Source organism: Amphiura filiformis, chromosome 1 (assembly GCF_039555335.1).
Source record: "Amphiura filiformis chromosome 1, Afil_fr2py, whole genome shotgun sequence".
In the NCBI taxonomy this organism is placed as follows: Eukaryota; Metazoa; Echinodermata; class Ophiuroidea; order Amphilepidida; family Amphiuridae; genus Amphiura; species Amphiura filiformis.
This window is the reverse complement of record NC_092628.1, coordinates 2,766,261-2,794,182: the sequence shown is the minus strand read 5'-3', so window position 1 is coordinate 2,794,182 and position 27,922 is coordinate 2,766,261. Positions and strand designations below refer to the sequence as shown.

General features: G+C 43.1%; 4 protein-coding genes across 4 annotated transcripts; all 4 read right to left on the bottom strand.

Annotated features, from left to right (window-relative positions):
- Positions 1-1,511: 1,511 nt before the first annotated feature.
- Positions 1,512-2,486, bottom strand: LOC140169164 (uncharacterized protein F54H12.2-like). The gene has a single exon (XM_072192422.1). It carries the CDS (start codon positions 2,484-2,486, stop codon positions 1,512-1,514), a length of 975 nt encoding a protein of 324 aa, XP_072048523.1.
- A 1,296-nt stretch (positions 2,487-3,782) lies between these two features.
- On the bottom strand, positions 3,783-4,881 carry LOC140169156 (uncharacterized). Its single transcript, XM_072192414.1, has 2 exons — positions 4,789-4,881; positions 3,783-4,373 (listed from the first exon to the last, which is right to left on the bottom strand). Exons 1-2 carry the CDS (start codon positions 4,879-4,881, stop codon positions 3,783-3,785), a joined length of 684 nt encoding a protein of 227 aa, XP_072048515.1.
- Positions 4,882-19,235: 14,354 nt separating this feature from the next.
- On the bottom strand, positions 19,236-20,710 carry LOC140169146 (uncharacterized). The gene is made up of 3 exons (XM_072192406.1): positions 20,425-20,710; positions 20,012-20,287; positions 19,236-19,860 (listed from the first exon to the last, which is right to left on the bottom strand). Exons 1-3 carry the CDS (start codon positions 20,708-20,710, stop codon positions 19,412-19,414), a joined length of 1,011 nt encoding a protein of 336 aa, XP_072048507.1. The 3' UTR covers positions 19,236-19,411.
- A 55-nt stretch (positions 20,711-20,765) lies between these two features.
- On the bottom strand, positions 20,766-23,153 carry LOC140169137 (uncharacterized). Its single transcript, XM_072192396.1, has one exon. The coding sequence runs from the start codon at positions 23,151-23,153 to the stop codon at positions 20,766-20,768; it is 2,388 nt and encodes a 795-aa protein (XP_072048497.1).
- Between the last annotated feature and the right edge of the window lie 4,769 nt (positions 23,154-27,922).

Below are 27,922 nucleotides of genomic sequence, written 5' to 3'. Positions count from 1 at the left end.
AATTCCTCTCGTGCGCGCATCAAATTCAAAACTCAAGAACATGTACTCTTTGTCATTCTACACATTGCTACTGAAGAGATGGGTCAAGCCATCCACGGTATACGAAACAGATATGTATTGCTATATGCTTATTTCATTATTATAATTATTAATTAATTCATTCATTCATTCATTCATTCATTCATTCATTCATAGTAGTAAATACGCCTTTAGAGACGTCGCTACTTCCGGTTACGGGTCAAAGGTCAAAGGTCAACCAAGTCAAAGGTCACTTCCGGATCATGGGTCATGAAGTCAACCGGAAGTGATCAAAGGTCAACCGGAAGTAGTCAAAGGTCAACCGGAAATACCGCCATTTTGAAAAGGTCAACCGGAAATACCGCCATTTTGAATCGCCGTTAATATTTAGAGACGTTAATATTTAGGGACGTTAATATTTAGGGACGTTAATATTTAGGGACGTTTGACAAACGATGAAACACAAACGAGAGAGAATGGTTTCTTATTCTTTCACCTTTATTAAGAACATTGAAGAAATATTACTAATAATTTATCTATCTTTATTCTTTATTAAATTCTAATAACTACTTTTTACGGCTCGACTCCATAAAGGGTCGAGCGATCTGGTTTACTAAATACTCTAAATCCGTCACTTCGAAATCAGCGTCGTACTTTTCATTGATAAATTCATTGACCAGTATATCGTTGATCTCGGGGTCTTTGTAAAACATTCGAGCAATTTTAGCGTGTCGTAACCGCGACAGCGGTGATAAAGGTAAAAGAGGCAAAATTGTCCGCACACGGTACTGTAATCACTTTGAAGCATTTTGGTATTATGATCATAATTCTCGACGTTGCATTTTAGAAAAGTCTCAAATTCAACGGCTAAATTTTGGGAGCGTTTCCGTAAGAGTCGAAAAAATCGGCGTAATGTTCGTTTTCGAAGTAAAAGCGACCCAATGTTTCCCGGGTTCCTTACTGGTCTCCGTGTTCACGATGTACGCTCGAGGAAACGGTTTTTCGATCTTGGTAGGAAGCTTATCCCTGGGAAGAACATTTCCGAATATGTCGCGTATGATAGGATCGGATTTGACGCATCGCAGGAGATCTACCGTATCCATCCTAATGATCGTAATCGATGACGATGCTGCGAGATTTGGTAATTTCCAGCATGGAATCCCACTCGGCGTAGACGACCAGATTGACCGTGTTAGAAAGTGGTACTTGGAACTGTAATTCGAGACGAACCGATCCGTTGCGTAAAAGGTTGAGATGAGCGTCGTCAGAGGCATCTGGCGATAGATCAAAGGCGAACAGAGTGTATCCGCCAGCGTAATCTTCCCTGGCTATCTGTACGCCTCGGTCCTTGTGCAAGTTGCTTGTGCCTTGAAACAACGTCTGGTAAGCCATTATATGTCCTTGCAGGGTAGGCTGAGCGTCGGCTTCTTCGAAACGAGGTCTGAGGGGTTTCCACGGAATGGTTTCTCCGTTGCAGTGTAGAGCGAGGTAGTTTAAGTTGAAATGTTTGAAGAAATATGGGTTCTTGGCGTACGCTCCGTTGTAGGCGGTATTATCAACGAGTCCAAAGATGATACCCGTCTGGGTATCTGTCCCGTAAAAAGGCTTTCGCGGACAAAGGACAGATTACCTTGCGGGATCGAAAAGCTCTTGACGTCCACGCGACGAATAGGGTACTTGGCGGTAACTCCACGTTCCAACTCTTTGGCGTGAGACATGGTTAATGTCGGATTCAATTTAGCGCTCCTTACGAAGAGAGTGGCGTCCATGATCTGCACTTTATACGCGGGTTGTTGGATTTGAGGTCTGATACCCCTCAATAGACAGAATTCGTTTTTGCTCCTGTGAAGTTTGAGTTTGAGGTCTACGCCTCCCAATAGAAACTTTTCCTGACAGAAAATGTCCGAATGAATCATTCCGACCATATCCACCACGCGACTATTATGGGTAAACTGAGCACGTTTCTTCAGTCCGACGTTAGCTTCATCGTCTATTAGCGCGGGGTCGCAGATGTCCATCTTGTAAGGGGTGTCTTTGTAGAAGAGCGACGACGTCAAGTGCGATTTTGTAGCGTCCGATCCGTAAGTGAGCAGAGTGTCTATCATGGCGCGATAGGCGTAAGTGTTTGAAGCAACGCTGACCATTCTATCGTTCAAGTGGACGTCCACCTGATTGAACATCGAATGCAAAAACAGGTTCGTAGGTCCGACCGGGGCGTCTTGCGGTATATCGGCTCCATCGGGTAACGTGATTTTTGCCCTGACATACAGTTGAGTTTGCGACAGATCCAAGTAACCATCCGGAGATCCCGGTACCGTAAACTCCAACGGTCCATCCGACGTCACGGCGTTCAACGGTTTATATTCGAGAAATTGACTGCTTAGTATATCGGTCTGAGTCGGTGGAACGCTGAATAGATCCGTTTCCGTTTTAGAACAGGGGCAGGAGTGGTTACTGACGAGAGACATTTTGGCGTAACGTAGACTTAACGGTCGAAGATATCCAGAGGTCTTTTCGCTCGCTTAGCTCGCGATGAAATGACCGATTTTCCGGTAGTCTTTCGCTTTATACCTTTTCGAGCGGGTTGTTTAGACGATCGACGCTGATTCCTCTTCTTCTTTACGGATGCTTTCTTGGATGAAAGAACGTTGCGTACCGATTCCAGACCGCGTTGTCGAGCGGCGGTTCTTAGATTTTGACCACTCAATACGTCTTGACCCACGTTGATTCCCGTTTTTAGGGCTTCTTTACCCAACTTTTGAGCGCCACGTTTGAGTAAAGGAACGGCCGCTCTGAACATTCCGGAAAGAATACTTCCTAATCCGTACCCCCTTTGCATTCGGGATCCCCTAAAAACCGGGAAATCTCCGCGACCCGTCTGGACGTAACCTCCTTGTTGTCTGCCAACCATGATGATAATGACGTCTATATCGTAACGTTTTACCTTTTAAAGAAACCGGTTTTGACGGCTCTGAAACAGAGTTTGACGATGATCTTGCCGCGCTGAAATAGAATCTTCTCGCCCGTGTCTTGTCTGATACTCATGGTGATGGTATCGAAACGTTTCATCTTTACCTTGACGAAATGAGGGGATTGGTAAGTACGCGTAACGACTTCCCCGCCGTCGCGTTTATCGATGTGGACGTAACGTAAGAGGGGCACGAACGCGTCCCCCACTATCTGATCATCGACGATATCGGTGTAGAGGTACAGAGAGTACAGCCCTCCGTTTAGATCCATGGGTAAATCCGCCTCGGTAGTTTCGTCGATCAGGGTGTTTCTATTCGTAAATCCTAGGATGGACAAGAGCTGCCGATGTAATTCGATAAAGGCGTTGTTCTGGAGTCTCACTTTGACCTTTTGAGTGTTTTTATTCACGGTTATTTTCACGTTCTCTTTTCCGAGATCGTCCATGAGCTCGTGTATGGTCAGGGATAACTCTTCCAGGTTTTGGTAATAACCCTGCGGGATGGTAAACATTTTGAGGTTACTTCCCGTCCCATCTCCGCTGTAGAGTACGTTATTGAAAGGTTCGACGATATTGTAGAACGAGTGAGGGAATGAAATTTCGGTCAGAGCGACTTCCCAATCACCGTAGAGGTCGATAGGCTTGAATAACTTTGTGGTGAAATCGTTCAGAGTATTGTCGGGGTAATAATCGAATGAACTGTTGCTGGGTAGCGTAACGTAAAATTCTCCTGCGTCGACCACCATGATCGGATGTCGAACTACGAGTGATGATCGGAGGTAGTTACGCACGTTTATTATACGGAATCTTCCAGATCCACGACCCAACTGTTAAACTTGTCGGGCCAACCTAACCATTTGACGAAATATTCGGTAACACCTTGACGTTTTCTCTTTCTGATTACTTTCTCTACTTTAAACAGTCCGTCTTTGTCCTTGGCGACTTTTTGAATCTCCCTGCCGTAAAAGGTGCCTTCGATTTCTTCGTCGTTGAAATCTTTCAACACGTACACCGGTACTCGTCTGTCGATCCTTTTCGCCACCACAAACAGTTCCTCGGACCATTGAGGTAGATACCCTTTTCTAAAAGGAAGTTTTTCGACGGAGATGCGGACCAGGTCGCCGGCCTCGAAGAGATTCTGCTTTTTCGGTTTTCTCGAACGTTTATATTTTCCGTATAGGGTCTTCCATACGGCGCTTTCGTTGTCTTTAGTCACGCTGGCGGGACTTCGTTTGATGGAGCGATGGTAGCTGGCGTTGTAACCGTGAACCGCGTCTCGCAAGATGCGATGATACTCGGAACTATTCGTTCTCGTAAAGTATCTGAAAATGCGATCTTTTAAAGTTCGATTAAACCTTTCCACGATAGCCGCTTTGGTATCGGGGTTCTGAGTGGTAAAGAAATGGATATTTTTATCTTTCAAGAGCTTTTGCACGTCTTTATTTAGAAATTCTTTCCCTTTATCGCTCTGTATTAAACTGTGTAGGTTGTCTTCCTTCCTCGACAATATTTTTCAACGCCGCTGCGACGGTAGGTCCTTTCTTGTCCTTCAAGGGTCGCGCCCAAGCAAATTTCGAAAACACGTCGATGCAGGTGAGGACGAATTTATAGCCTCGATTATATTTTGCCAATTTCTGAAATTCTACGAGATCGATCTGCCACGTTTGGTCGATACCGTCAGCGAAATAAATATTTCTGGGAAATCGCCTCCTACTCGGTTTATGCAGAGTGTACGCGTCTTGGGTAAGGAGCCAATCCTCGATATCGTGTCTAGTCAGTCGAAACTTGCCTTCTCGTTTAACCTTTCTATACAATCTTTCTATACCCCCGAGACTACCTGGACCCGATACGTCGTAATATAAACTTTTCAAGTAGTCGTCCACGTCCCTATCCATGGTTAGTCTAGCGAAGCTATGACGAATAAAGAGGAAACAACGACATTTTATTAATTTTTTAAAAAAAAATTTATTTTGCCCTATTTTGCGAAAGATTAATAAATCTCCCACATGTTTCTGTACGGGAAGGATTTACGACGCTTCCGGGTTCTCGCGCTGCGTCTTCGTTTAGGGGTAACGCTCGATATCCCTTCGGAATCGTTAGATTTTCCTCCCGGTTCTTTATTTTTACGATCGCGCAAAGCGTTACGTCTAGCCGTATTGGTGATGAGAGATTCCGGAGTGTTGTTGCGAGCTAACGCTTCGTTAAACAATTCCCAGCCAAACGGTTTCTTGTATCCTTTTCGGTTTCTCAACGCGTCGTGGACAAGATCTACCAGATTGGACCCTTGTACTCTCGTACCCGACACGATGATTTCTCCTTCGGGGGACCAATCTAGGATGCCTTTCGATCTATTACGTTTTAGATTCTTCAAGAACGCCTTGGCTTTGGCTTCGAAAGAGGCGGGTAAAGTTTCCAATAGTTCCGATTCTACAGCGTCGTCAACTTGTTGCGGGGAAGCGACTGGTTCGATTTTAGCAGCCTCCGTTTCATCGTCGTCGATACTTTCCACTGGCGTTTCAGAATTATCTAGTTTGCGATCCTCGCGTTTCAACAAAATGTTCAACGGTTCCTTTCTGTTACGTTTATCCTTCTTCAGATATCGTTGGAGAGTTTGATGGTACAGTTGCATCATGTCGTGCAACGAAAGATCGGTACGGTCCAGAACGCGTTTCGTATCGTTTTCAGTTCCACCCGTCGCGTCGTCAGTTCTAGCCCGATCGGCGACCATGGTGTTAATTCTGTCCAATTCACGAGGGTCAATGAGGATCATCTTTTTAGCGTATTTCATTTTCTTTTCTTGAGCAATAGACTTACGATAGTGCCTAGGACGGGCGCTAGAAGAGCTCCGACTAATCCACCCTTCTGGTTAAGAATGGCTCTGTTTCGTTTGCGCGCCACCTTTTTATTACTTAAGGATCGTAAACGTTGTTTGTGAACCGAAAGTTTCTTCTTCTGCTTAACGTTTAACGGAACGTGTCCTTTGAGTACGTTGAGCGCGCATTCGCACAACGAATCTACCAGACTATTGTCGGCGTGATGTATGATGGCTTTCCTCTGACGAGGATTACATTTGACCAAGTAGCGGAGAGCGTCGGCGTTCTGCTTCAGTCTCTTTGACATGTTTGTAGAGTAATGAACGTTATCGACACGCGCGACGACATTTATACTCTCGGCACGTAGACGGTTTGACGTAATCCCTGAAATATGTCCGTGCGTAATCGTAAATCTTCGGGGGTCGTTGGTTTCAGATCCACCAATAAGTATCCGTATCGATGTTCCGTTGCGTCCACGAAACTCTCTTGCACGTACAGTACCTGACACGTGTAAGTGACCGCGTGCCACGCTTTTTTGCCGTGTTATTTGCGTGTTGAAAATCCTTATTATAACACGCGTGTTGACAATAAGTGGTCTCAAACGTCTGTCCCGAGAATTCTCGGATGTTTGGCATCTGGCCTAAAGCTACGCCGCGATCTCACGCAATCTCACGGTAGAACACGCGATCTCACGGTAGAACACGCTTTAGTGATAATGTAGCTGCTGACGAAATTACCAAGTGTGAAGTGCTAATTTGCTATGTCAATAAACACTTAAAAAGTTGTTGAGTTTTCGATAACATGATTTACCCGTTTATATGTTTATCATCGCCGGTCACCGTCCATTGAAATGCACCAACCAAATCTTCCATTCAAAAAAAAGGCATACGCCGCCGGTAATTTTTAGTGCCGATTCATATGCATGTATAAATGTTCAGTTTTTCACGCAGGGTATTGAATTATGATATTTAATTTCAATCATGTTCACTCGCTACCTTGGAGAAATTCATGTTATCTATATCCGAGTATAGCCAGCGCTGAGTGTAGGGTGCAGCGCTTCGGGGAGCGCTCACAGAGCATTGGGATCTCAATGCTGTGCAAAACACGGACCGAAAGTCATACACATTATTTTCGTATTTCACTCTTTTTAGTTTTAAATGATAGTTTAAAACAGTCAATTTAACCATATTATGAACATGATTCTCGTAACATAAAAAAGTATTTAAAATAACACGGGCAGTACGCATGCATGGACACCGTCAGTTCGGACTGATAGGAAGGGGAGATCCCCCATACACGCAATAATCAAAGCGGTGCGTCATGTAAACCCGCATGAAAGTTCCTTTCAAACTATGATAACCAGTGCCAATGTAGAAAGCAAATAAGGAGCCTTTTTAAGACATGTAGTCCCGCCTTTTGGGGCGAGAAATTACCGAGAATGGAGGGGGGATTTATGTGACACGAGGATTTGTAGAAACGAAATGACGATGACGGTTTTGTGTTTGTTTATGATTTATGCATCTGACCCTGGATGGAAGATAAGTCGAAAGACAATAGATGGGTGGGGTGTGCCTATTTCCCGCACGTGGTCGCGGCAATAATCAACATTAGGGCATACGTCATCCGAGAATCAAGAGATGTAATTGGTTGGATCACTAGATGGAGCCTCTTATCTGCACGTGATCATTACATAGATGAGACTAGTAAACCAAAGTGGTTTGTATAGGCTACATCCAGTTCCGATAGTCTCGATGTTGGGTCAGTTGAAGGGTAATCGGGGGTGTCCGTAGGGTCGACTCTTAGCCAGGATATCAAAGTTATCCGTCCATTTTTCCCCCATAGATCAAGGTATGATCTGATTTCCCGCGAACAACTGCGATGTAGCCATTGCGGTCGTTAGTGACCCCCCCCCCCACACACACCCGTGATTTTCCATGCTCTATCTATCTAGCTCTTGAATTCGATGTTGAAACGAAATCTTGGGCCAGATAAACTGCGTATTATGAGATCATCATGTTACCTTTTACGATATAGGTTTACGCAAATTTTATTTATTTATTCCAAAATGCATTTTTATTTTATATTGAACAGAGGAACGAGTAATACTAGCCTATATTTGACTGTGCATGCTTTTGTCGCTGCTTCATCATTTACAGGAGCAAAACGCAATCGCATCGGTGGTGTTAAAAATAGCTCACAACTTCCGTGGGAACTTCCAACTTCAAGTTGCTATAAAGACATAGGCCTTCAAAACATTCACGTAAGATTTTGCTGCATGCGCCCAAACTGGGCGTAAACATAACGTACTGCAAAAAAGCCTTCGTGGAAGGGGCGGATTTTTGGGTGTTTTTGTGCCACACTCTGGAATGTCTAATGTTGCCGTTTCTGTGCCCTTCATCCCCGCCCAATGCACGAATGACGCTAATAATTTGGGCGTGATATGTAGTTACATATACAGTCATGGCAGCACACACGTGAATCGCAGACCCCTGGTACCCCTGGTAAAAATAATTTTCACAGGAATCCCAGGGTCTATTTCATCAACGTTCGCGAAAAAAAACAAAAACAAAACAAAACAGGACTGCATTGATAACGATGTTTGGGGTTGGTTGACAAGGAGATTTTTGAGAAGCAGAGACACAACAATTTGTTGCATCATTTGTGAAAGCCTTTTTTTCTTTGGTTGTGAAACTGCTCTCTTTTAGACGGCTTTAAAATTTTTGTATCCCGGGTTTTGTATCCGTCCACTTTTTTAATTACCCGTCTTGGGAAGTACTAGTAGGGATGCCCACTCTCAATACAGTTTCCACTAGAACGATTTTTCATTTACTGTGTGCGTGCACTCACACACGTATTGTCTATGGAGAAACTGATCGATACAAGAAATCCCAGGCATGTTAAATGGCGTACATACTTGTTTTGATCCAAATGTAGGCCTATATCAGGGTGTTTCAAGAAATTCCTGATTCCACCAGAAAACATTCACCAAAGTTTTTCCTGTTTGGTCAGTAAATAGAGAGGACCTTCCTGCATGAAGAGATCAACTTTTTTAATGAAAAATTTAATGAGATGAGAACTACAACAGGTTGAAGTGACACCATTCCGTGCATCAGGTGTTCAAACGCAATTATCTCCGAATTTGGAGTGAATCAGACAAGCAAACTTACATACTCATAAAATTTAACTATTTATGAAGACAAAATGTGTAGGATGTTAAGAAATTTAAGAATGTTTAAGCCTACCGCGGCCCATCTCAAATCATGCACTTCCCCGTGCACTTCTCACTACCATGTCCATTTCATAGGGAGTATAAAAACCGGGGACCATCATGTCTTCCATGCACACACAGTATTGCTCAATGTAGTAAAGATAACCTTTGAGTTGGAGCAAATTTCTTAAAATTGGTAGTGATTAATGTTACCAAACTTATGCCATGATGAAATATAATAATTTTTGAAGATAAAATGTGCTGACCTTAAAAGATTGAACAATGTTTAAGACTACCGCTTTTCATTTGAAATAATGCACTTATTGTTCATCTCCTCTATGGAGATATTTTCCATGGCGGCCATCTATGATCATGCTTGAGGTTTCACCAAACAAACCATGGGTTTTGAGGTCTTATATTTTTTGTTGTATGTCAACAAAATCGATAAAATGTTCAGGATGATCTTATTTTCATGTTGTTATAAGCAAATATAATGTTCCAGATCAGATAGTTAATAAATACATTAAGAAAAAGTACCTTAAAGTTGCACTTTCTGTTAGTATTCCTTTTTGGACTTTAACTTTTTAACATGTTCTAGCAGCCCTATATAAAACCGTGACACTCGAAAGGCCATATCTCTGGAATGAAACGTCCGATTAAGATTATTTAAACGCCAAAATGTTTCTTTCATCAATTCCCATCCAATAAGTTAGGTCTGAATCAATTTAAAAGTACTTCAATTTTTAGTGGACATGCCTACTTATAGGAATTTTGATGACAAGCTGTTGAATGGAGATAACAAGAGTTTGTCCCAGACTGGGCCATTTTGACCTCTGGAAAACGCACGCAAATAAGGTCTTTACCCCGTGTTCTTTACTAGCAAATGGGGGGTCGGACATAACCCCCCTCTTGATATTTTGAAAAGGGATGATACATGTAGACCATACCATCATCCCCCATGATGAGGTCTGTTTATGGGTTTCTGACCAACTCAATCCCATATTTGGTCATTTCGTTACTCTAATGCTAGGACCTGGTAGCTGCGTGCCAAACAAATCTACTCATTGGCACAGCTAGCTAATGCTGCCATTTTACCGCTTTTGCTATGTTTATAGAATACGAAAGCACGCAAATCAATGTGGTTTCTTGTAGGAAATTCCTTCTATCGACGGGGCACCATCAAAGGGTACTAGTTATATCGGCGGATGTTAACGAACCCCTGCCGTCACTTTTTAGGGGAGGGCAGGACTACGTGTGTATTATATCACAGTGAACTTTCAACAAAGATGAATTATTATCATGTTGACATGTTGTAAAATTTCCTTTATAATTTTGACATTTTAACGAAGAACCATGTTGTAATTTATCTTCTAATTAGCCTTGTACTTTTGCTATTCATAAACACGCGCATGTGCATGTCTTATATCACAGAGAACTTTCAAACTAAATAATTTCTTGATGTTGACATTGTATTGAAGAACCTGTCGTTTCCTCTGTAGCCTCATATTATTCTGTTATGATCTCAGAGAAGTAAAGGGAGGGCGGGTTAGTGTAGTGGTCTTCTCACTCGCTTCTCACCACTGTGGCCCGGGTTCAATTCCCCGCGGCGCCACATGTGAGTTTGGTTGCCGATCCGTGCTCGTCCTCGCAGGTTTTTCTCCGGGTGCTCCGGTTTTCCTCCTGCATCTAAAATCGGACCTCTTCCCATATTTCTGTCCCGTCATATCCGGATGGCGTCCCTTAAATTTAGTAGCCTCTGAGCACTATTGGGATTAGCCTGGCTTCGGCCGAATGTTATAAATATAAATAAAAAAATAAAAAAACACGCAAGTCTTACAGGAATTTTGATGACAAGCTGTTGAATGGAGATAACAAGAGTTTGTCCCAGACTGGGCCATTTTGACCTCTGGAAAACGCACGCAAATAAGGTCTTTACCCCGTGTTCTTTACTAGCAAATGGGGGGGGGGGTCGGACATAACCCCCCTCTTGATATTTTGAAAAGGGATGATACATGTAGACCATACCATCATCCCCCCATGATGAGGTCTGTTTATGGGTTTCTGACCAACTCAATCCCATATTTGGTCATTTCGTTACTCTAATGCTAGGACCTGGTAGCTGCGTGCCAAACAAATCTACTCATTGGCACCGTAGCTAATGCTGCCATTTTACCGCTTTTACCATGTTTATAGAATACGAAAGCACGCAAATCAATGTGGTTTCTTGTAGGAAATTCCTTCTATCGACGGGGCACCATCAAAGGGTACTAGTTATATCGGCGGATGTTAACAGTGGCGAACCCTGCCGTCACTTTTTAGGGGGGAGGGGCAGGACTACGTGTGTATTATATCACAGTGAACTTTCAACAAAGATGAATTATTATCATGTTGACATGTTGTAAAATTTCCTTTATAATTTTGACATTTTAACGAAGAATCATGTTGTAATTTATCTTCTAATTAGCCTTGTACTTTTGCTATTCATAAACACGCGCATGTGCATGTCTTATATCACAGAGAACTTTCAAACTAAATAATTTCTTGATGTTGACATTGTATTGAAGAACCTGTCATTTCCTCTGTAGCCTCATATTATTCTGTTATGATCTCAGAGAAGTAAACACGCAAGTCTTATAGGAATTTTGATGACAAGCTGTTGAATGGAGATAACAAGAGTTTGTCCCAGACTGGGCCATTTTGACCTCTGGAAAACGCACGCAAATAAGGTCTTTACCCCGTGTTCTTTACTAGCAAATGGGGGGGTCGGACATAACCCCCTCTTGATATTTTGAAAAGGGATGATACATGTAGACCATACCATCATCCCCCCCATGATGAGGTCTGTTTATGGGTTTCTGACCAACTCAATCCCATATTTGGTCATTTCGTTACTCTAATGCTAGGACCTGGTAGCTGCGTGCCAAACAAATCTACTCATTGGCACCGTAGCTAATGCTCCCATTTTACCGCTTTTACCATGTTTATAGAATACGAAAGCACGCAAATCAATGTGGTTTCTTGTAGGAAATTCCTTCTATCGACGGGGCACCATCAAAGGGTACTAGTTATATCGGCGGATGTTAACAGTGGCGAACCCTGCCGTCACTTTTTAGGGGGGAGGGGCAGGACTACGTGTGTATTATATCACAGTGAACTTTCAACAAAGATGAATTATTATCATGTTGACATGTTGTAAAATTTCCTTTATAATTTTGACATTTTAACGAAGAACCATGTTGTAATTTATCTTCTAATTAGCCTTGTACTTTTGCTATTCATAAACACGCGCATGTGCATGTCTTATATCACAGAGAACTTTCAAACTAAATAATTTCTTGATGTTGACATTGTATTGAAGAACCTGTCATTTCCTCTGTAGCCTCATATTATTCTGTTATGATCTCAGAGAAGTAAACACGCAAGTCTTATAGGAATTTTGATGACAAGCTGTTGAATGGAGATAACAAGAGTTTGTCCCAGACTGGGCCATTTTGACCTCTGGAAAACGCACGCAAATAAGGTCTTTACCCCGTGTTCTTTACTAGCAAATGGGGGGGGGGGTCGGACATAACCCCCCTCTTGATATTTTGAAAAGGGATGATACATGTAGACCATACCAACATCCCCCCCCCCCCCATGATGAGGTCTGTTTATGGGTTTCTGACCAACTCAATCCCATATTTGGTCATTTCGTTACTCTAATGCTAGGACCTGGTAGCTGCGTGCCAAACAAATCTACTCATTGGCACCGTAGCTAATGCTGCCATTTTACCGCTTTTACCATGTTTATAGAATACGAAAGCACGCAAATCAATGTGGTTTCTTGTAGGAAATTCCTTCTATCGACGGGGCACCATCAAAGGGTACTAGTTATATCGGCGGATGTTAACAGTGGCGAACCCTGCCGTCACTTTTTAGGGGGGAGGGCAGGACTACGTGTGTATTATATCACAGTGAACTTTCAACAAAGATGAATTATTATCATGTTGACATGTTGTAAAATTTCCTTTATAATTTTGACATTTTAACGAAGAACCATGTTGTAATTTATCTTCTAATTAGCCTTGTACTTTTGCTATTCATAAACACGCGCATGTGCATGTCTTATACCACAGAGAACTTTCAAACTAAATAATTTCTTGATGTTGACATTGTATTGAAGAACCTGTCATTTCCTCTGTAGCCTCATATTATTCTGTTATGATCTCAGAGAAGTAAACACGCAAGTCTTATAGGAATTTTGATGACAAGCTGTTGAATGGAGATAACAAGAGTTTGTCCCAGACTGGGCCATTTTGACCTCTGGATAACGCACGCAAATAAGGTCTTTACCCCGTGTTCTTTACTAGCAAATGGGGGGGGGGGTCGGACATAACCCCCCTCTTGATATTTTGAAAAGGGATGATACATGTAGACCATACCATCATCCACCCCCCATGATGAGGTCTGTTTATGGGTTTCTGACCAACTCAATCCCATATTTGGTCATTTCGTTACTCTAATGCTAGGACCTGGTAGCTGCGTGCCAAACAAATCTACTCATTGGCACCGTAGCTAATGCTGCCATTTTACCGCTTTTACCATGTTTATAGAATACGAAAGCACGCAAATCAATGAGGTTTCTTGTAGGAAATTCCATCTATCGACGGGGCACCATCAAAGGGTACTAGTTGTATCGGCGGATGTTAACAGTGGCGAACCCTGCCGTCACTTTTAGGGGGGAGGGGCAGGACTACGTGTGTATTAGGGTAAAGTGGGGCATTAGGGTCCCCATTTTGATGCGGGCTTTGATGATCGACATTTTTACAGAATGTCCACTCAAACGCAGTAGGATGATAATAAACACATTACACGTATGTACACATTACATGCATAAACAACAAGTTTCTGAACGCTTTCAAGTCGCCAAAAAGTGTCAAAAGTATGCACCAAATCGCGCCATTTACAGTCTCATATGTCAAAAATCTTCAGCTTCTGAGGGGGCCACATCATCCCCCCTCAGACACCCCCCTGGCGCCGCTAAACGCGCCGCGGAAGGCTGCTTTGCAGCCATATGCTTCGCGGAAAGTCGGACCTTCCTTGCCGGGAAAAAAAGATTTTCAGGCCGGACCGTGAGTCGATGGCTTTTTTGATAGACGTAGCCTACCGGGGTACTGTTTACTCATTTTATCAACTCATTACTGTATGGCATACAGCATATAGGCCCGAATATTTATTTCCCCTCCCCCAATTCTCTGTTTTTCCAATTATTCTTATTTTTACCGTTTATCCGCGGAATCAGGAATTCACGGGGGGGGGCAGAGAGAGGGGGAAGGGGGATATATTGGTATACCAATATACCAGTATACCTCTGCACCAACAATCCCCCTCACTTGTTAGCTTCTTGAGCGCTCTGGAATAAAAATCGGGGTCAACAATTCACAACTTCCGTCATCAAATTACAAGTTGTGCCCCCCCCCCCCTCTGTCCCGAAAACCTTGCTACGCCACTGTGTAGTAGACAAATTAACTAGACATTACATATTATTAGCCAGCAATATCGTTGGGAAACTGTGACAACGTGACTGCCTCCCCCCCCCCCCCCCCCCACCCCCGTCATTAATATCATAAATCTGATACCCCAATAACAATCTGACCAATTAGGGCGCAGTATATGAATCGTGTAACACGTTTTAATGAAATAAAAATGATGAGGGGCTGTGCAATAATTTTGAGCCGGGGAGGGGGTAAAAGTTTTCAAAAATGCCCCCCTGCGCCTGCCAACAAATCTTTTCCCCCTCCTTAAACATGCCAAAAATGTCGGGATCCCAATTTGCAAAAAAAACCCCAACTTTTTAGAGCATTTTATTTTATTTAAAAGGCGCCCCACGAATGTGTGTCAACCCCCCCCGGCTTGCCAAAAATCGCCCCACCCGGGGTTTTCCCTTCTTCTTCCGGCTGGCCAAAACAATTCTTACCCCTCCCCCCGGGCTCATTATTATTGCACAGTCCCTTATGTGAACTCGCTTCTCACAGGGTTGTCCCGAACGGCTGTACACATTGACCACAAAGACCACCGCCCGGCGTTACCATGGTTACAACTCGATGCATGGTACCAGGGATGTGAGTAGACTCACATCCCTGATGTAAATAACATACTTGACCCGTTGATGACCTATCATCATGATCATAATTAATGGGGAGCGGTTGGGGACCATGTGCATGTAACCATGGTAACCAGACGGAACGGCGACAACAAAGGTGTGCGTGTAAACATAATTTTGATATTGACTTTTTAAAATTCAATATCAAAATGTTTATCCGCATGCCGCAGTGACGGTATCGGGAATTGGGAGGGGGAGCAGCGAGAGGGAGGGGAAACAGATATTGGTATATAGGGGCTGGCATTTTCTTCGGAAGAGTGTAGGCCCCATATACTGGGGCTCATAAACTTTTGAAAAAAGGGGGGGAGTCATAAATTGTTGATGGCCAAAATGTATAGGGAGTCACAAGATGACAATAGATAGTGTGTTTTAAGCATGTTTAAGGGGGGGGGGGGGGGGAGGTCATAAAATATTTGTTGTCAAATAGGGGGGTCGCAATTTTATTGGCGCCCACTTTTTTTTAAATTTGGACCCCCCGCCCTTCCGATGAAAATGCCAGCCCCATAAACGTGCGGTGAAAAATTGTTGGAAAAGTTTCCTCTGCACCCCAATCCCCCCCCTTTTTTAGATTCTTGAGCTCTGCCCCCCCCAAAAAAAAAAATCGGGTTCTGTTGGCAAAAAATATAGCAAGTCTGTGGCCAATCCCCCTCCGTCCGTTCCGATAAACTGGCTACACACCACTGTGTAGTACAACTAGATATTTTAATATTTAAAAATATTGGCCAGCATTATTGTTGGGAAACAACGCGCCGGGCGCCTGCCTCCCCCTCCCCCGTCATTATTAATAGCCTATTTAAGCTCGACACTCCAGTAATAATTTAACAGCGCAGTGAGTATGAATTGAGTATAAAGCATCAGGGAAGATGTAAGGAAGGAAACATGGAAGGCTAGTACTTCCATGGTATAGTAACATGCAGTGGCATAGATTTGTTTTTTTACATGGGGGGATGGGGTATAGTGAAAGTATAGTGAATCAGGCACCTTTTGGCAACAGAATAAGTTAAATGGTACAAATGAAAAACTGTGCCCTATTAAAGCTAAACTGGTGAAAATACCCGTAAAAATATGGTGCAAAACTGTGGAATAATTTCAATCAATTGGGGGGAGGACACGTGCCCCTATGACGCGACGCCACTGGGAGGATGTATGGACCATCCCCCATGGCAAAATATTGGGAGGAGGACATATCCCCACCCCGGGATCTACGCCTATGGTGGCATAGATTTCTAATGGGGAAAAAATTCTTGGAAGTAAAGTGAATCCGAAAAATTCTTATCCCCACCCCCTCCCCGGCTCATAATTATTGCACAGCCCCTGATAATAGTGATATGAACTCGTTTCCCACACTGTGATTGGTTGAACGTCCCGGGTTGTAATGTATACCCATGATATACCAGACATCGAACACATCACCACAAAGACCACCGCCCGGCGTTACCATGGTTACAACTCCATGCATGGTACATACGTGTACCAATGGTATGGACATGGACCACAAAGACCACCGCCCGGCGTTACCATGGTTACAACTCCATGCATGGTACATACATGTACCAATGGTATGGACATGGACCACAAAGACCACCGCCCGGCGTTACCATGGTTACAACTCGATGCATATGGTAATGTACCAATGGTAATATTCCAGAGAAAAGCAGCTCAGTGTTGCCATGTTATGGTGTGCTAAATACTAAATTGTACAAGTGAGGCCTGGTGTACTGGTTCCCGGGGCATATTTCAAAATTCCAAGCCATTTTTGCGATGGATGTTAAATCCGATGATGTACCGGCTGAACCCTGTGAATGATAGTGAACTGGGATTCCATGCGGGATCTATGTCAAGGCTGTGTTCATTGAATTGAATTTTCTAGTGTGGTCAGCCAGAATATTAGAGATGCGAACTTTTTGAAACAATATCAGCCCGAAAGGCTGCCTTCACCCTGATTTTCACAGATATCTCCGATAGGCTTCGAGTGAGGTTGAGAGAGATGGTGTTTCGGCTCATGGTAGGCATCAGGCAGGCGAGCTGCAGTGCAGGGCAATGTCCATGGATCGCGCAAGGGATCACTGAGCGTCCATGCATGGTCCATCCATCCATTTTTGGACAGGATATATATAATACCAAAGATAAAACTATGACTCGCCTACGTTTTAAAATGGAAATACGATGCAACATTCACTCTAGGGTCTATGCAAAATGGAAAAATAAATTAATGACCCTATACCATCGGTGCGCATGTGTTGTCATGATGAGATGGAGAACAAGCATGACAAGTATCTGACAAGAAAATGCCGTCACGCGTCATCGGACGCTTGTAAAAAAAAAATGTAGTGGGAACCCTAATGTGCCAAAAGTACGAAAAACACTGCTGAAATGTACAAAAATTATGTCTTGAAATGATTTAAAGCAATACAAGCAATATAAATCAGGTAAGAAATGTGCAAGATAGGCCTATAAAATGTACAAGTCTTGTGATAATATCTTGCACATGAAGTAGGCCCTATGCATATATATCAAAATAAATTTACCTTCAACTTGATTCCCTTGATGTTTCAAGTTGAACTTCTTGTTGATTTTTAAAGCGGGAAGACCTACACGATGTGTCAATCGAATATACAAATTACTTGTTCAACCTTCAAGGATCGAATCATCAATTGGACCTTTTAAGAAACTACTTTCATTTTTATTTAATTTTAGCATTCCTAGAGTGCAACGACTGAGTGGATATTCAACACGGCGAAAACCCAGGGCGAAAATATATCTAACGACCTGAAGAGTTTGGCTACCTGACCCGGTAGCATCGGGCCGCTATCTAGGCTCGCTATAATAGCTCATCAGCTGGCCGGGGTTTCGCGGCTGGACTGGGTAGTGTCGTATTGCCCATTTTTTCCACTATGCCTGATCTGGCTTATAATATAATTATTTCAGTATTATGTCGAAAAGGGGAACACTTGTGGTTTAAAAACAAAATTGGATAATTGCCCGCGTACCATTTATTTTTGACGAGGGGTTTTGAAGATCAAAACATGCATTGTGCATTTCACGTGAAATATGATATCTGGGGCGTCGCGTCGCCGACTACTATTATACACCCTGGCTATGCACGGTGTCAGGGGAGCTGAACTTGCGTAAAGCAAGCTTGACTTTGAAAGGCCGTCAACGCAAAAATAAAAGTTAAAATACACTTTTATGATGATTGGTTGTTTATTTCATCTATGGTGAGGGTTTTAGTCAATTTTAGAGCTATACTTTAAATTTGAAATAAATAGGAGCGATTTTAAAATGCCGAGTTTTGGGGTATTTTCGGCCCGCCGCGTGCGGTGTGTGTATCTGTATCCCTGTAACGTAAGTGAGTGTAAACACAAAGGGCAAGCAGTCGTTCAGTCCCAGTGTACTAGAGGCTTAGTTGAGTCTGTCTATCCCTGGTTGAGTTTACCATAATTACATTAATTACACAACAATTACGTTAATCGTCATCTTGTTTGGTTTTGAGTACATGCACTTAACAGAACAAACACAACGATATTGATTTTGAGACAAGAATTCACAACACGCTTCAACACGATACACGACGCGATCTCACGCGATCACACGGAAGACCACGGGTAATTTGCCGAGTTGTATCTCCTCGACCGACATCATGCCTCCCAGGCGGATTACAACACGCATTCAACCGCGATCAGTAATTCCCACGCGGGAGTTTTGCGTGGAAAAATTCGCGGAGCACGCGTGTTTTGGTCACTTACACGCGTCAGGTACTGTACTTAACGCGTCCTGGAAAGATCTGTTTGGCTAGGTGCACAATCTGCGAATTATCTCTGGAATTTTTGAAGAGAACCATGTTGTGAGCGTTCAGCGAAATGGTACGAAATTGTTTGGACGCCAAAAATAGATTCTGCACGATGAAAATGACGGACATGTTACGATGATGAGATCCTTTCGCTCAGGTATATATCCTTTCCCAAGTGAAGTGTATGTTGGGGGAGACAGTGCGTCGAGTCTTCCCTAAACTTGACATTAGTGACGTTAGTCCGAGCTAGATGTAAGGAAGGAAGGTATGAGGGCAGAGTGAAATTGTGGCAGAGATTAACGCTATGTCCCGTGATGGTCAAAGCCGTGTTGGTGAGGAGAAGAAGAGCCAGCCCTAATATAGGAAAAGTCGAATATTTTTTCAAATTGTCTTTACAGAGACACGGGGTAGGAGGATCTTCGCGTACGTGTTCCAACTGTTCCATCTCGATAGTAAATGATAGAATCTCTCGTTAAACGTCCCCTTTATAGACTCCGTACCCGTACGGTAACGTTTCGAAACCGTTCACGATCCATCTCTTATCGAAGACCACTCTGTAATCTTTCTTCGATACCCGGCTCTCGATGTTTTTGGTTTTAACGTTACGCACGATTCGATGAGGATCGGTTACCGTTACCCTTTCTTCTCGTTCGCTCGCTTCCGTCGACTTCAAGCCTCGTACCATGCGTTCCAGGGTGGAGTAATTCACCAGTTCGGAATTACGGACGTTCAAGGTGATTCCGCGCACCTTCATCACCGTCTTTCCCGTATCCAATTTGTATACGTAATTCTTGCAGCCCCCCGTGACGAAAGTAGAGATGTGATTACCGTCTTTGGGATCGACCTCATCCGTCAAATGGCCCAGATAATCACCGATAGGGGGTTCCCAATCTCCCTTACGACTGAGGAAAATGACGCTATCTGTTAATAAAAAAAGGGAGGTATAAGTACGAGTAACTGGTTGCCCCGCGTAGCTCAGTTGGTAGAGCGTTCTACCGTAGTTCGAATTTTTTAATTTAATTAATTTTGTTAATGATATTTTTTTTTTATCGGAATAAGAATAAGTGCTCACCTGTATCTTGATACATGGCGCGATCACCCAACTTTTCCAGAACTTCGTACAGCTTTAACCTGGCGTGGCAAGTCGTGAACGCCGCGATGACGACGTTGGTGTTCGGATTAATTCGGGCAAATTTCCCGTCTTCCCGGTAAGTTACTTCGATGACTTCGTCGTTGATGAGTCGAATATTGTCGACGGTGACGCTATCGCTCGTCAATAACTTGTATACTTCGGAGGGGTCGTCTAGTATAACAGTCTGACTCATGTTGGATCTTTGAGCGAATTTACCTGTAAAATAAAATAGAGCAAATTTTCGTTAGTAACTTGATAAGAATGAGAAGCTGTTGCGTATTTAGTTACTCTTGTGCGTAATAAATTATATTTAATATCATGTTTTACGGTGGAGAAAACGTAATAAAACTTACCCCACATACTGTTCAGACACAGCTTGGCGAGCGACCTCATGCCCGGATTCTTTTCGATGTTCTCGGGGTTCAGCCGTATCCCTTCGTTTTCGAAGTATTCGTCTATGTACCGTCGTTGATCTTCGAGGGTCTCGCACCAGTCGGGGTAGTCGCTAGCTTCCTGTTTCAATTGTAGGAAACGATCTATATACTCGGTGAATAATCCGCCCGTCTTTGTCTCTTTATCGTACTCCGCGCGTTGCTCCCAATCCCACACCACTTCGATATTTTCGATGACGTATCCCATCTCCACGGCTTTCTCTACTTCCAGCGTCACCCAGGTACCCCTGATCGTTCGGGCTTTATCCGAATGAGGACAGTAGGCTTGCCGTTTTTCTTCCATACAACATCAACTTGCCGTGACACCTCGCCGGTAAGACAGGATGGAAAAGCCATCTAGGGGGTGAGACTGTGCACCGTATCAATCCGAAGTAAGAAGAGATATCTTTGAAGTTATTCGTGTAGATCTTCGGATGACCTACGATATATGGGCGGTATTTGTTACACCAGGGATAGAGACTGCAAAAATCCAGGTATCTGATGACCTCGCCGTCTTTGACCTGGTGGAAGAGTTTAGTCGCTTCGGTACGACCACCGTACAGGCTCTCCCTCGGTTCCAAGGGTTCGAAATGAGCGGGAACGTCAATCTTTCGTTTCACGTCGGCTGGTAAATCTTTCCAAATTCCCTTCCATTCGTGCTCCCACATTTCTATTATTTCGTACCCGGGGTAATTGATCTCCAACTGCTGCTTTCGGAACAGGGTTATCCTGTAGAGTTCAGCCATGGGTTTTTTGGAGATGGGGTTGAGGGTATCCCCTTCGTAGCAGTCGGGACATCCGTGGTATAGACATCCGTGATAAGAGTAGATTCTGCGTTTCTCCGAACAAAAACCGTCGACCGTCACTTTCGAGTGTGTTCGGACTTCTCCCCCGTTCATCGCGTGTTGTATTTCGATATCTTCCTCGAGGGACACGTGGCTCAACCATCGTATGGAATCGAGTGAAAAGTTCTGGTTCGGACCATACGCGATGGTGTTAGGTTGAAGAAAATTTCGTCGTAACACCAGATTACAGGCGGCGGCATTAGTGAGGGGTTTATCTAACGGGTCTACCCCGGTATCGTTTTCTTCCTTTTTGGTCACCCTCATGAACATGTCGCGGAATTTCATGCAACATCGTCGAAGTATATCGACGTCGCTGACGCAATATCTCAGGAGCTCTTCTTGTAAGTCCCACGTCAACCCCTTCTCTTTTTCGGCCGTATGCCAGGCCATAAACTGATCTTTGCCGTCTTCGGACATTCCCTCTGGGTCGAAAAACTCGGCCGCCGGTATCTCTCCCACGTAATTTTCGTTGGCTTTCGTGTTGAAAAAGTGCGGAAAGTACCCCTTGCATAATTCTTTGATACCGAAACTCTTGGGAAGTCTAGAGAGAGGCATCGGAAAGAAATTTAAACTGTCCTTGAACACGATGTCGGGTCCGGGTACGGTGATGGACATGATCTTCGCTCCGTTCATGATGACTTTCGGTTTGATGGCGTTCTCGTACAGGAATTGTAGGATAAAATACCCGTCGTACCCTTTTAGGTTATGCGCCATACATCGGGCGTGTTTGTGACTCTCTCCCTTGAAAAGCCATAAGCAAAACTCTTCCATACAACTCTCTCCTTTAAAAATCAGTTCTTTATCTTCCCCGCAAACGTCGCACGGTTCTTGGAGAGGTTGGTCGGCGCACGATTCGCACACTTTCTGGGCGACGCAAAGGTTCGGTTTGTGTATTCCAGTATCTTGCTGGCTTTCAACATCGAAGAAAATGTAGCAGAAAGGCGCGTCGTCTTCTTTACCGTTTTCCTTTACTTCGTGCGGTTTGATGTAGCATTTATGTCCGGCGGGAAAGTTACCTTGACAAACGTGACACCACAGATCCGTACAGTGGTGTTTCGCTCCTTTTTTCAAGCAGTTTCTATTGACGACTCTATCGCACTTTTGGCACTTGTAGTTTTGATTACATATCGTGCCGAACCTCGAAACGCCCGAGCCGTTTCTCTTATGGTTCTCGAAACACGCGGACGATTTGAAATATCGCTTACAGTCCGAACAGTAGGTCCAGGCGTCGACATCGTCGGTCGTTTGACAGTTTCCCGAATGGCAAATCTTGCAAGAATTCTCGCAACGATGACATCCTTTATTATCGTATCCCTTCTTGCACGGGTGGCACCAGTAACTTCGATTAAGATAGGCGGCCATGGACGTAATCAGGTCGAAGTGAAGGTTATTATACAGGAGATAGATGCCTTTTGCTTTCGGAGGACCCTTGTATATAATCTTGTCAAACTGGTCTTTGGAGACGACGCACAGTTGATACTCGGTAACTACTTTTTGGAAGCGCTCTATGTCTTCCAACCCGCAGACATCAAACGGGACATTCGCTTTATCGTGCAGATCTCTAGCGCGTAGTTCCTGTTCCAACTTCCCATCACGTATATGTCGCCAGATACAATCTCTAGCATTCAAGTCGTGTTTAGCGATACCCGTCACTATAGCTCGCGCGAGGCACATGTTATCGCTCTGGTTGGTAATATCGATGATACATCTCAAATTTCGCTTCTTCTCTTCCCACGTTTTGAATATTTTCCTATTATCTGGCTTACCCCCTTCAGGCATCTCCATACGAACAACGTTGATTTCCATGTCGCTATTCAACTTGAGGTCTTTTTTGGACTGTAAGACGTGTTCTATACGAGCCATAAATCGGTCTATGGTTAGGTCATCGTTTTTGATGAAAGGCAAGTTTATCGGTTTTTTCCAGACTCGGCGCTTGAAGGACAATTCTGATCATGTCCCTAGGTCGAACACCGTCGGTGACACGGTCCAATAAATCGTCTATAATATTGGATAGTAGAGGGATGCTATCGACGGCGAATCGATCGTCTAAATTTCTCAATCTTAAACCGTAATCTGTCGATGTAGCTTTAAATTTCTTCACGTGTTTGGCATTAAGGGTCTCGATGACGTAGTATTGAGATATGTTATCCGACACGCTGGGTTCCGGCGCTTCATCCCGTATTTCATTCGTTTCCTCTACTTCATTTATCAAGTCATCCAAGGTTTCATCGGCCGACCGTTTACGCGTTGTAGGAGCATCACCCGCCACGACCTGCATGGGATTTGGTATAAAAAAAAAATTATATATCATTACACTATTATATTAAATTAAAAAAACGTTAAATGAATGGTAAAATATAAATAAAAATATCATTTTTTTTTTTAAATCACGAACCGGAAAAAAAATGAGCACAGAATGTATTTTATTATATTAATTTATTAAATAAGATACCTTAAAAGAATGTTTAAAAAATTCTACTTACGTTTTCGTCAGTAGTTGCAGGATTTTCACCACCCACCATATCAGATAACGGATCGCCATCATCATCCATGATCAGTTCAATATGCGTTACGTCCGGTGTAAGATCCAATATTCTCTGGAAAGCTAGTGTGGAAACATCCGTCTGCCAGCCATCCGAATTAATGATTTCGTTCAACCGCTCAACATCGTATGAAGATCTAATTTCTTCAACAATTTCGTTCGGCGCTATATTACCGCTATAGTTTCCCTCTCCTTGCGTCGTCAGTTCAAAGAGTTTGTTTAACGCTAACTGGTACGAGTCGTCATCCAAGCCCTGGCCGATGAGAAAATCCAACTCTTCTATAGACTGACAATTGTAGATTAAACGATCCATATTATTCCGTATGTTGGGCCATTCATTCCAGGAATGAAACGCTCTCACGTGATGTCTACACGTGAAGCGGTTCGACGTGTTGTACTATATAATCGCTCGAAATGTTTAACGGCATCGCTCGATAACTATTGTAGCGAGTGACACGCTCTCACGTTGTATGTGCACGTAAAGGAGATCGACGTGCTGCACTATATCATAGCTCGAAGTGTTTGACGTCATCACTCGACCGTAGGACTTTGGAGAGATAACATCGTTCTATCACGCAGCGCTAAATTATTATACTCGATAATGTAGAGAGTGACACGATCTCACGTGGTGTGTACACGTGAACGGTTCAATGTGCTACACTATATCATCGCTCGAAGTGTTTGACGTCATCACTCGGCCGTAAGACTTTGGAGAGATAACATCGTTCTATCACGCAGCGCTAAATTATTATACTCGATAATGTAGCGAGTGACACGATCTCACGTGGTGTGTACACGTGAACGGTTCAATGTGCTACACTATATCATCGCTCGAAGTGTTTGACGCCATCACTCGGCCGTAAGACTTTGGAGAGATAACATCGTTCTATCACGCAGCGCTAAATTATTATACTCGATAATGTAGCGAGTGACACGATCTCACGTGGTGTGTACACGTGAACGGTTCAATGTGCTACACTATATCATCGCTCGAAGTGTTTGACGTCATCACTCGGCCGTAAGACTTTGGAGAGATAACATCGTTATATCATATCGTTATTATACTCGATCATGTACCCGTCGTTATCTTCTTTATTTTATAACGTATCGTGTTTTTTTTACGAAACCTACAACGATATTGGAAATATATTAATGGAATAATGGACGAAAAGAAGAGAGAGATTAAAAAGACTAAACAAAGCAACAGTTTCTTTTTTTTTTATCTTCGTGAATTTTATGACGTGTTCTGTTTTAACATAATCTACAACATATAAGAAATATATTTGTTGAATGGACGAAAAGAAGAGAGATAAAATAGCCTATACAACAATTTCTTTTTTAGCTTTGTGATTTTATTAAGCGTTGTGCTTTTTTGCCAAACTTACAGCGATCTTGGAAATATATTAATGGAATAATATACCTTTGTTGGATTTACTATATCGTATTCTATACTTTATTGGATTTATAATCTACGTGCAGGTAAGCCACAAATTCTGAATTAATATTAATCGTAAAACTATCGTAGGGCGCTCCATTAGGACCTTCATCGCATCTCTCCTTTTCCGTCACGAATTTGTTTTTTCTGACGCAATGCCTGTACGGCGCTATCTATCTTGGGCGAGACTTCTTTCAAAACGTTCCAATCTTGTAGACTCAAATTGATACCTTTCTGACTCGCCATCCATTTCTGGGTAACATTATGCCGGTAATATTCTCGGATGTTGATATAAATTTGATCTCTAAACGTTTGAATCACGATGTGTCGGTCTTCCCTAATAGGAACGCGAAGCATTTCACGGTCCGATGGAAAAGCCGGCAGTTTCCAACTCGTTTCGGGCCGTTGTTCCATGGCGTGTATCTTCTCGTAAGGAGTTGATCTCGCTCTTTTTTCCCAAGCTCTTTTATCCTTTCCCAGACCATGGTTAGAGGATGGACGGAACGGTTCTTTCTTACGAAGGTCCGAATTTTCATAATCGGTATCCTCCGCTATCTTCGCTAATTGATCGTTATAATAAGAGAGATCGTCGCCATCGTTCCATTCTCCAAAAACTTGCGTTTCCTTAAAAGTATTACTGGATACATCTTTTCCAGTAGCGAAAGATCAACTCTGCTGTTGATGACTCGCCATACTGATCAGATTGAAATTGTGTCAAGGAATGAAGTTAATACTGCTCGCGCCTCTATTTATACACTCTGTCCACCGTGTCCCGTTTTTCTTTTTAAACGGCGATACGTCGTAAATGTTCAACAATTTGTTTGTTTTTTCCGGCGATTGAAACGAAAAGCACGTTAAAAAAACACGATCGTTACGATTCATGTTTTTCAACAGCGGTAAATTTGCGCGATGTATGAGAATAAAACGGTGTTTTTAACGAGCAAAATCACGTTGCAACGACTAGTCACAAATATTAGCGACGCTAAATTGGAGCGAGACGCGTGGCTAATTGACACGCCAAACCCGCCACCGGTCGTGTTTTTAACGAGAGAAAACACGTTGCAACGTCTCGTCACAAATATTAGCGGCGTTAAATTGGAGCGAGATGCGTGGCTAATTGACACGCCGAATCAACCACCGATCGTTTTTTTAACGAGCGAAATCACGTTGCAACGCCTCGTCAACGGTACCAAATATTATCGGCGTTAAATTGTAGCGAGACGCGTTGTTAATGACTGTTTCTTGACACGCCACCGATCGTGTTTTTAACGAGAGAAAACACGTTGCAACGACTATTTTAGCGGCGTTAAATTAGAGCGAGACGAGTGGCTAACACGCCAAACCAACCACCGATCGTGTTTTTAACGAGAGAAAACACGTTGCAACGACTATTTTAGCAGCGTTAAATTAGAGCGAGACGAGTGGCTAATTGACACGCCAAACCAGCCACCGATCGTGTTTTTAACGAGCGTTGTAACGCCTCGTCAACGATACCAAATAGTATCGGCGTTGTTAATGACTGTTTCTTGATACGCCAAACCAACCACCGATCGTGTTTTTAACGAGAGAAAACACGTTAGATCTCCTGCGATGCGTCAAATCCGATCCTATCATACGCGACATATTCGGAAATGTTCTTCCCAGGGATAAGCTTCCTACCAAGATCGAAAAACCGTTTCCTCGAGCGTACATCGTTAACACAGATACCAGTAAGGAACCCGGGAAACATTGGGTCGCTTTTTACTTCGAAAACGAACATTACGCCGATTTTTTCGACTCTTACGGAAACGCTCCCAAAAATTTAGCCGTTGAATTTGAGACTTTTCTAAAATGCAACGTCGAGAATTATGATCATAATACCAAAATGCTTCAAAGTGATTACAGTACCGTGTGCGGACAATTTTGCCTCTTTACCTTTATCACCGCTGTCGCGGTTACGACACGCTAAAAATTGCTCGAATGTTTTACAAAGACCCCGAGATCAACGATATACTGGTCAATGAATTTATCAATGAAAAGTACGACGCTGATTTCGAAGTGATGGATTTAGAGTATTTAGTAAACCAGATCGCTCGACCCTTTATGGAGTCGAGCCGTAAAAAGTAGTTATTAGATTTTAATAAAGAATAAAGATAGATTAATTATTAGTATTATTTCTTCAATGTTCTTAATAAAGGTGAAAGAATAAGAAACCATTCCCGTGTATCTCGTTTTTTTTTCATCGTTTGTCAAACGTCCCTAAATACTGACGTCCCTAAATATTAACGTCCCTAAATATTTCCGGTTGACCTTTCAAAATGGCGGCATTTCCGGTTGCCCTTTAATCATTTCCGGTTGACCTTTGACCACTTCTTGTTGACCTTTGACCACTTGTTGAACTTTGACCCAAGTTGACCTTTGTTGACCTTTGACCTTGGTTGACCTTTGACCTTGGTTGACCTTTGACCTCATGAATATTAAGTAGGCCCTAAAGGCTATATTACTACTATTCATTCATTCATTCATTCATTCATTCATTCATTCATTCATTCATTCATTCATTCATTTGTTGATAAATCACATGCACGACTTTTGTTTGTGAGAGGAGAAGTATTGGAC

Bases quoted from the DNA above. Each gene is read 5' to 3' on its own strand.
- LOC140169156 (XM_072192414.1), bottom strand. From the start codon at position 4,881: ATGGATAGGGACGTGGACGACTACTTGAAAAGTTTATATTACGACGTA. The intron at 4,374-4,788 runs GTTAAACGAGAA...TTTACCACTCAG, and splicing joins TAGAAAGATTGTATAGAAAG to AACCCCGATACCAAAGCGGC.
- LOC140169137 (XM_072192396.1), bottom strand. From the start codon at position 23,153: ATGGAAATCAACGTTGTTCGTATGGAGATGCCTGAAGGGGGTAAGCCA.
- LOC140169146 (XM_072192406.1), bottom strand. From the start codon at position 20,710: ATGGGATACGTCATCGAAAATATCGAAGTGGTGTGGGATTGGGAGCAA. The intron at 20,288-20,424 runs GTAAGTTTTATT...TTTATTTTACAG, and splicing joins GTGTCTGAACAGTATGTGGG to GTAAATTCGCTCAAAGATCC. The intron at 19,861-20,011 runs GTGAGCACTTAT...TTTTATTAACAG, and splicing joins CGCCATGTATCAAGATACAG to ATAGCGTCATTTTCCTCAGT.
- LOC140169164 (XM_072192422.1), bottom strand. From the start codon at position 2,486: ATGTCTCTCGTCAGTAACCACTCCTGCCCCTGTTCTAAAACGGAAACG.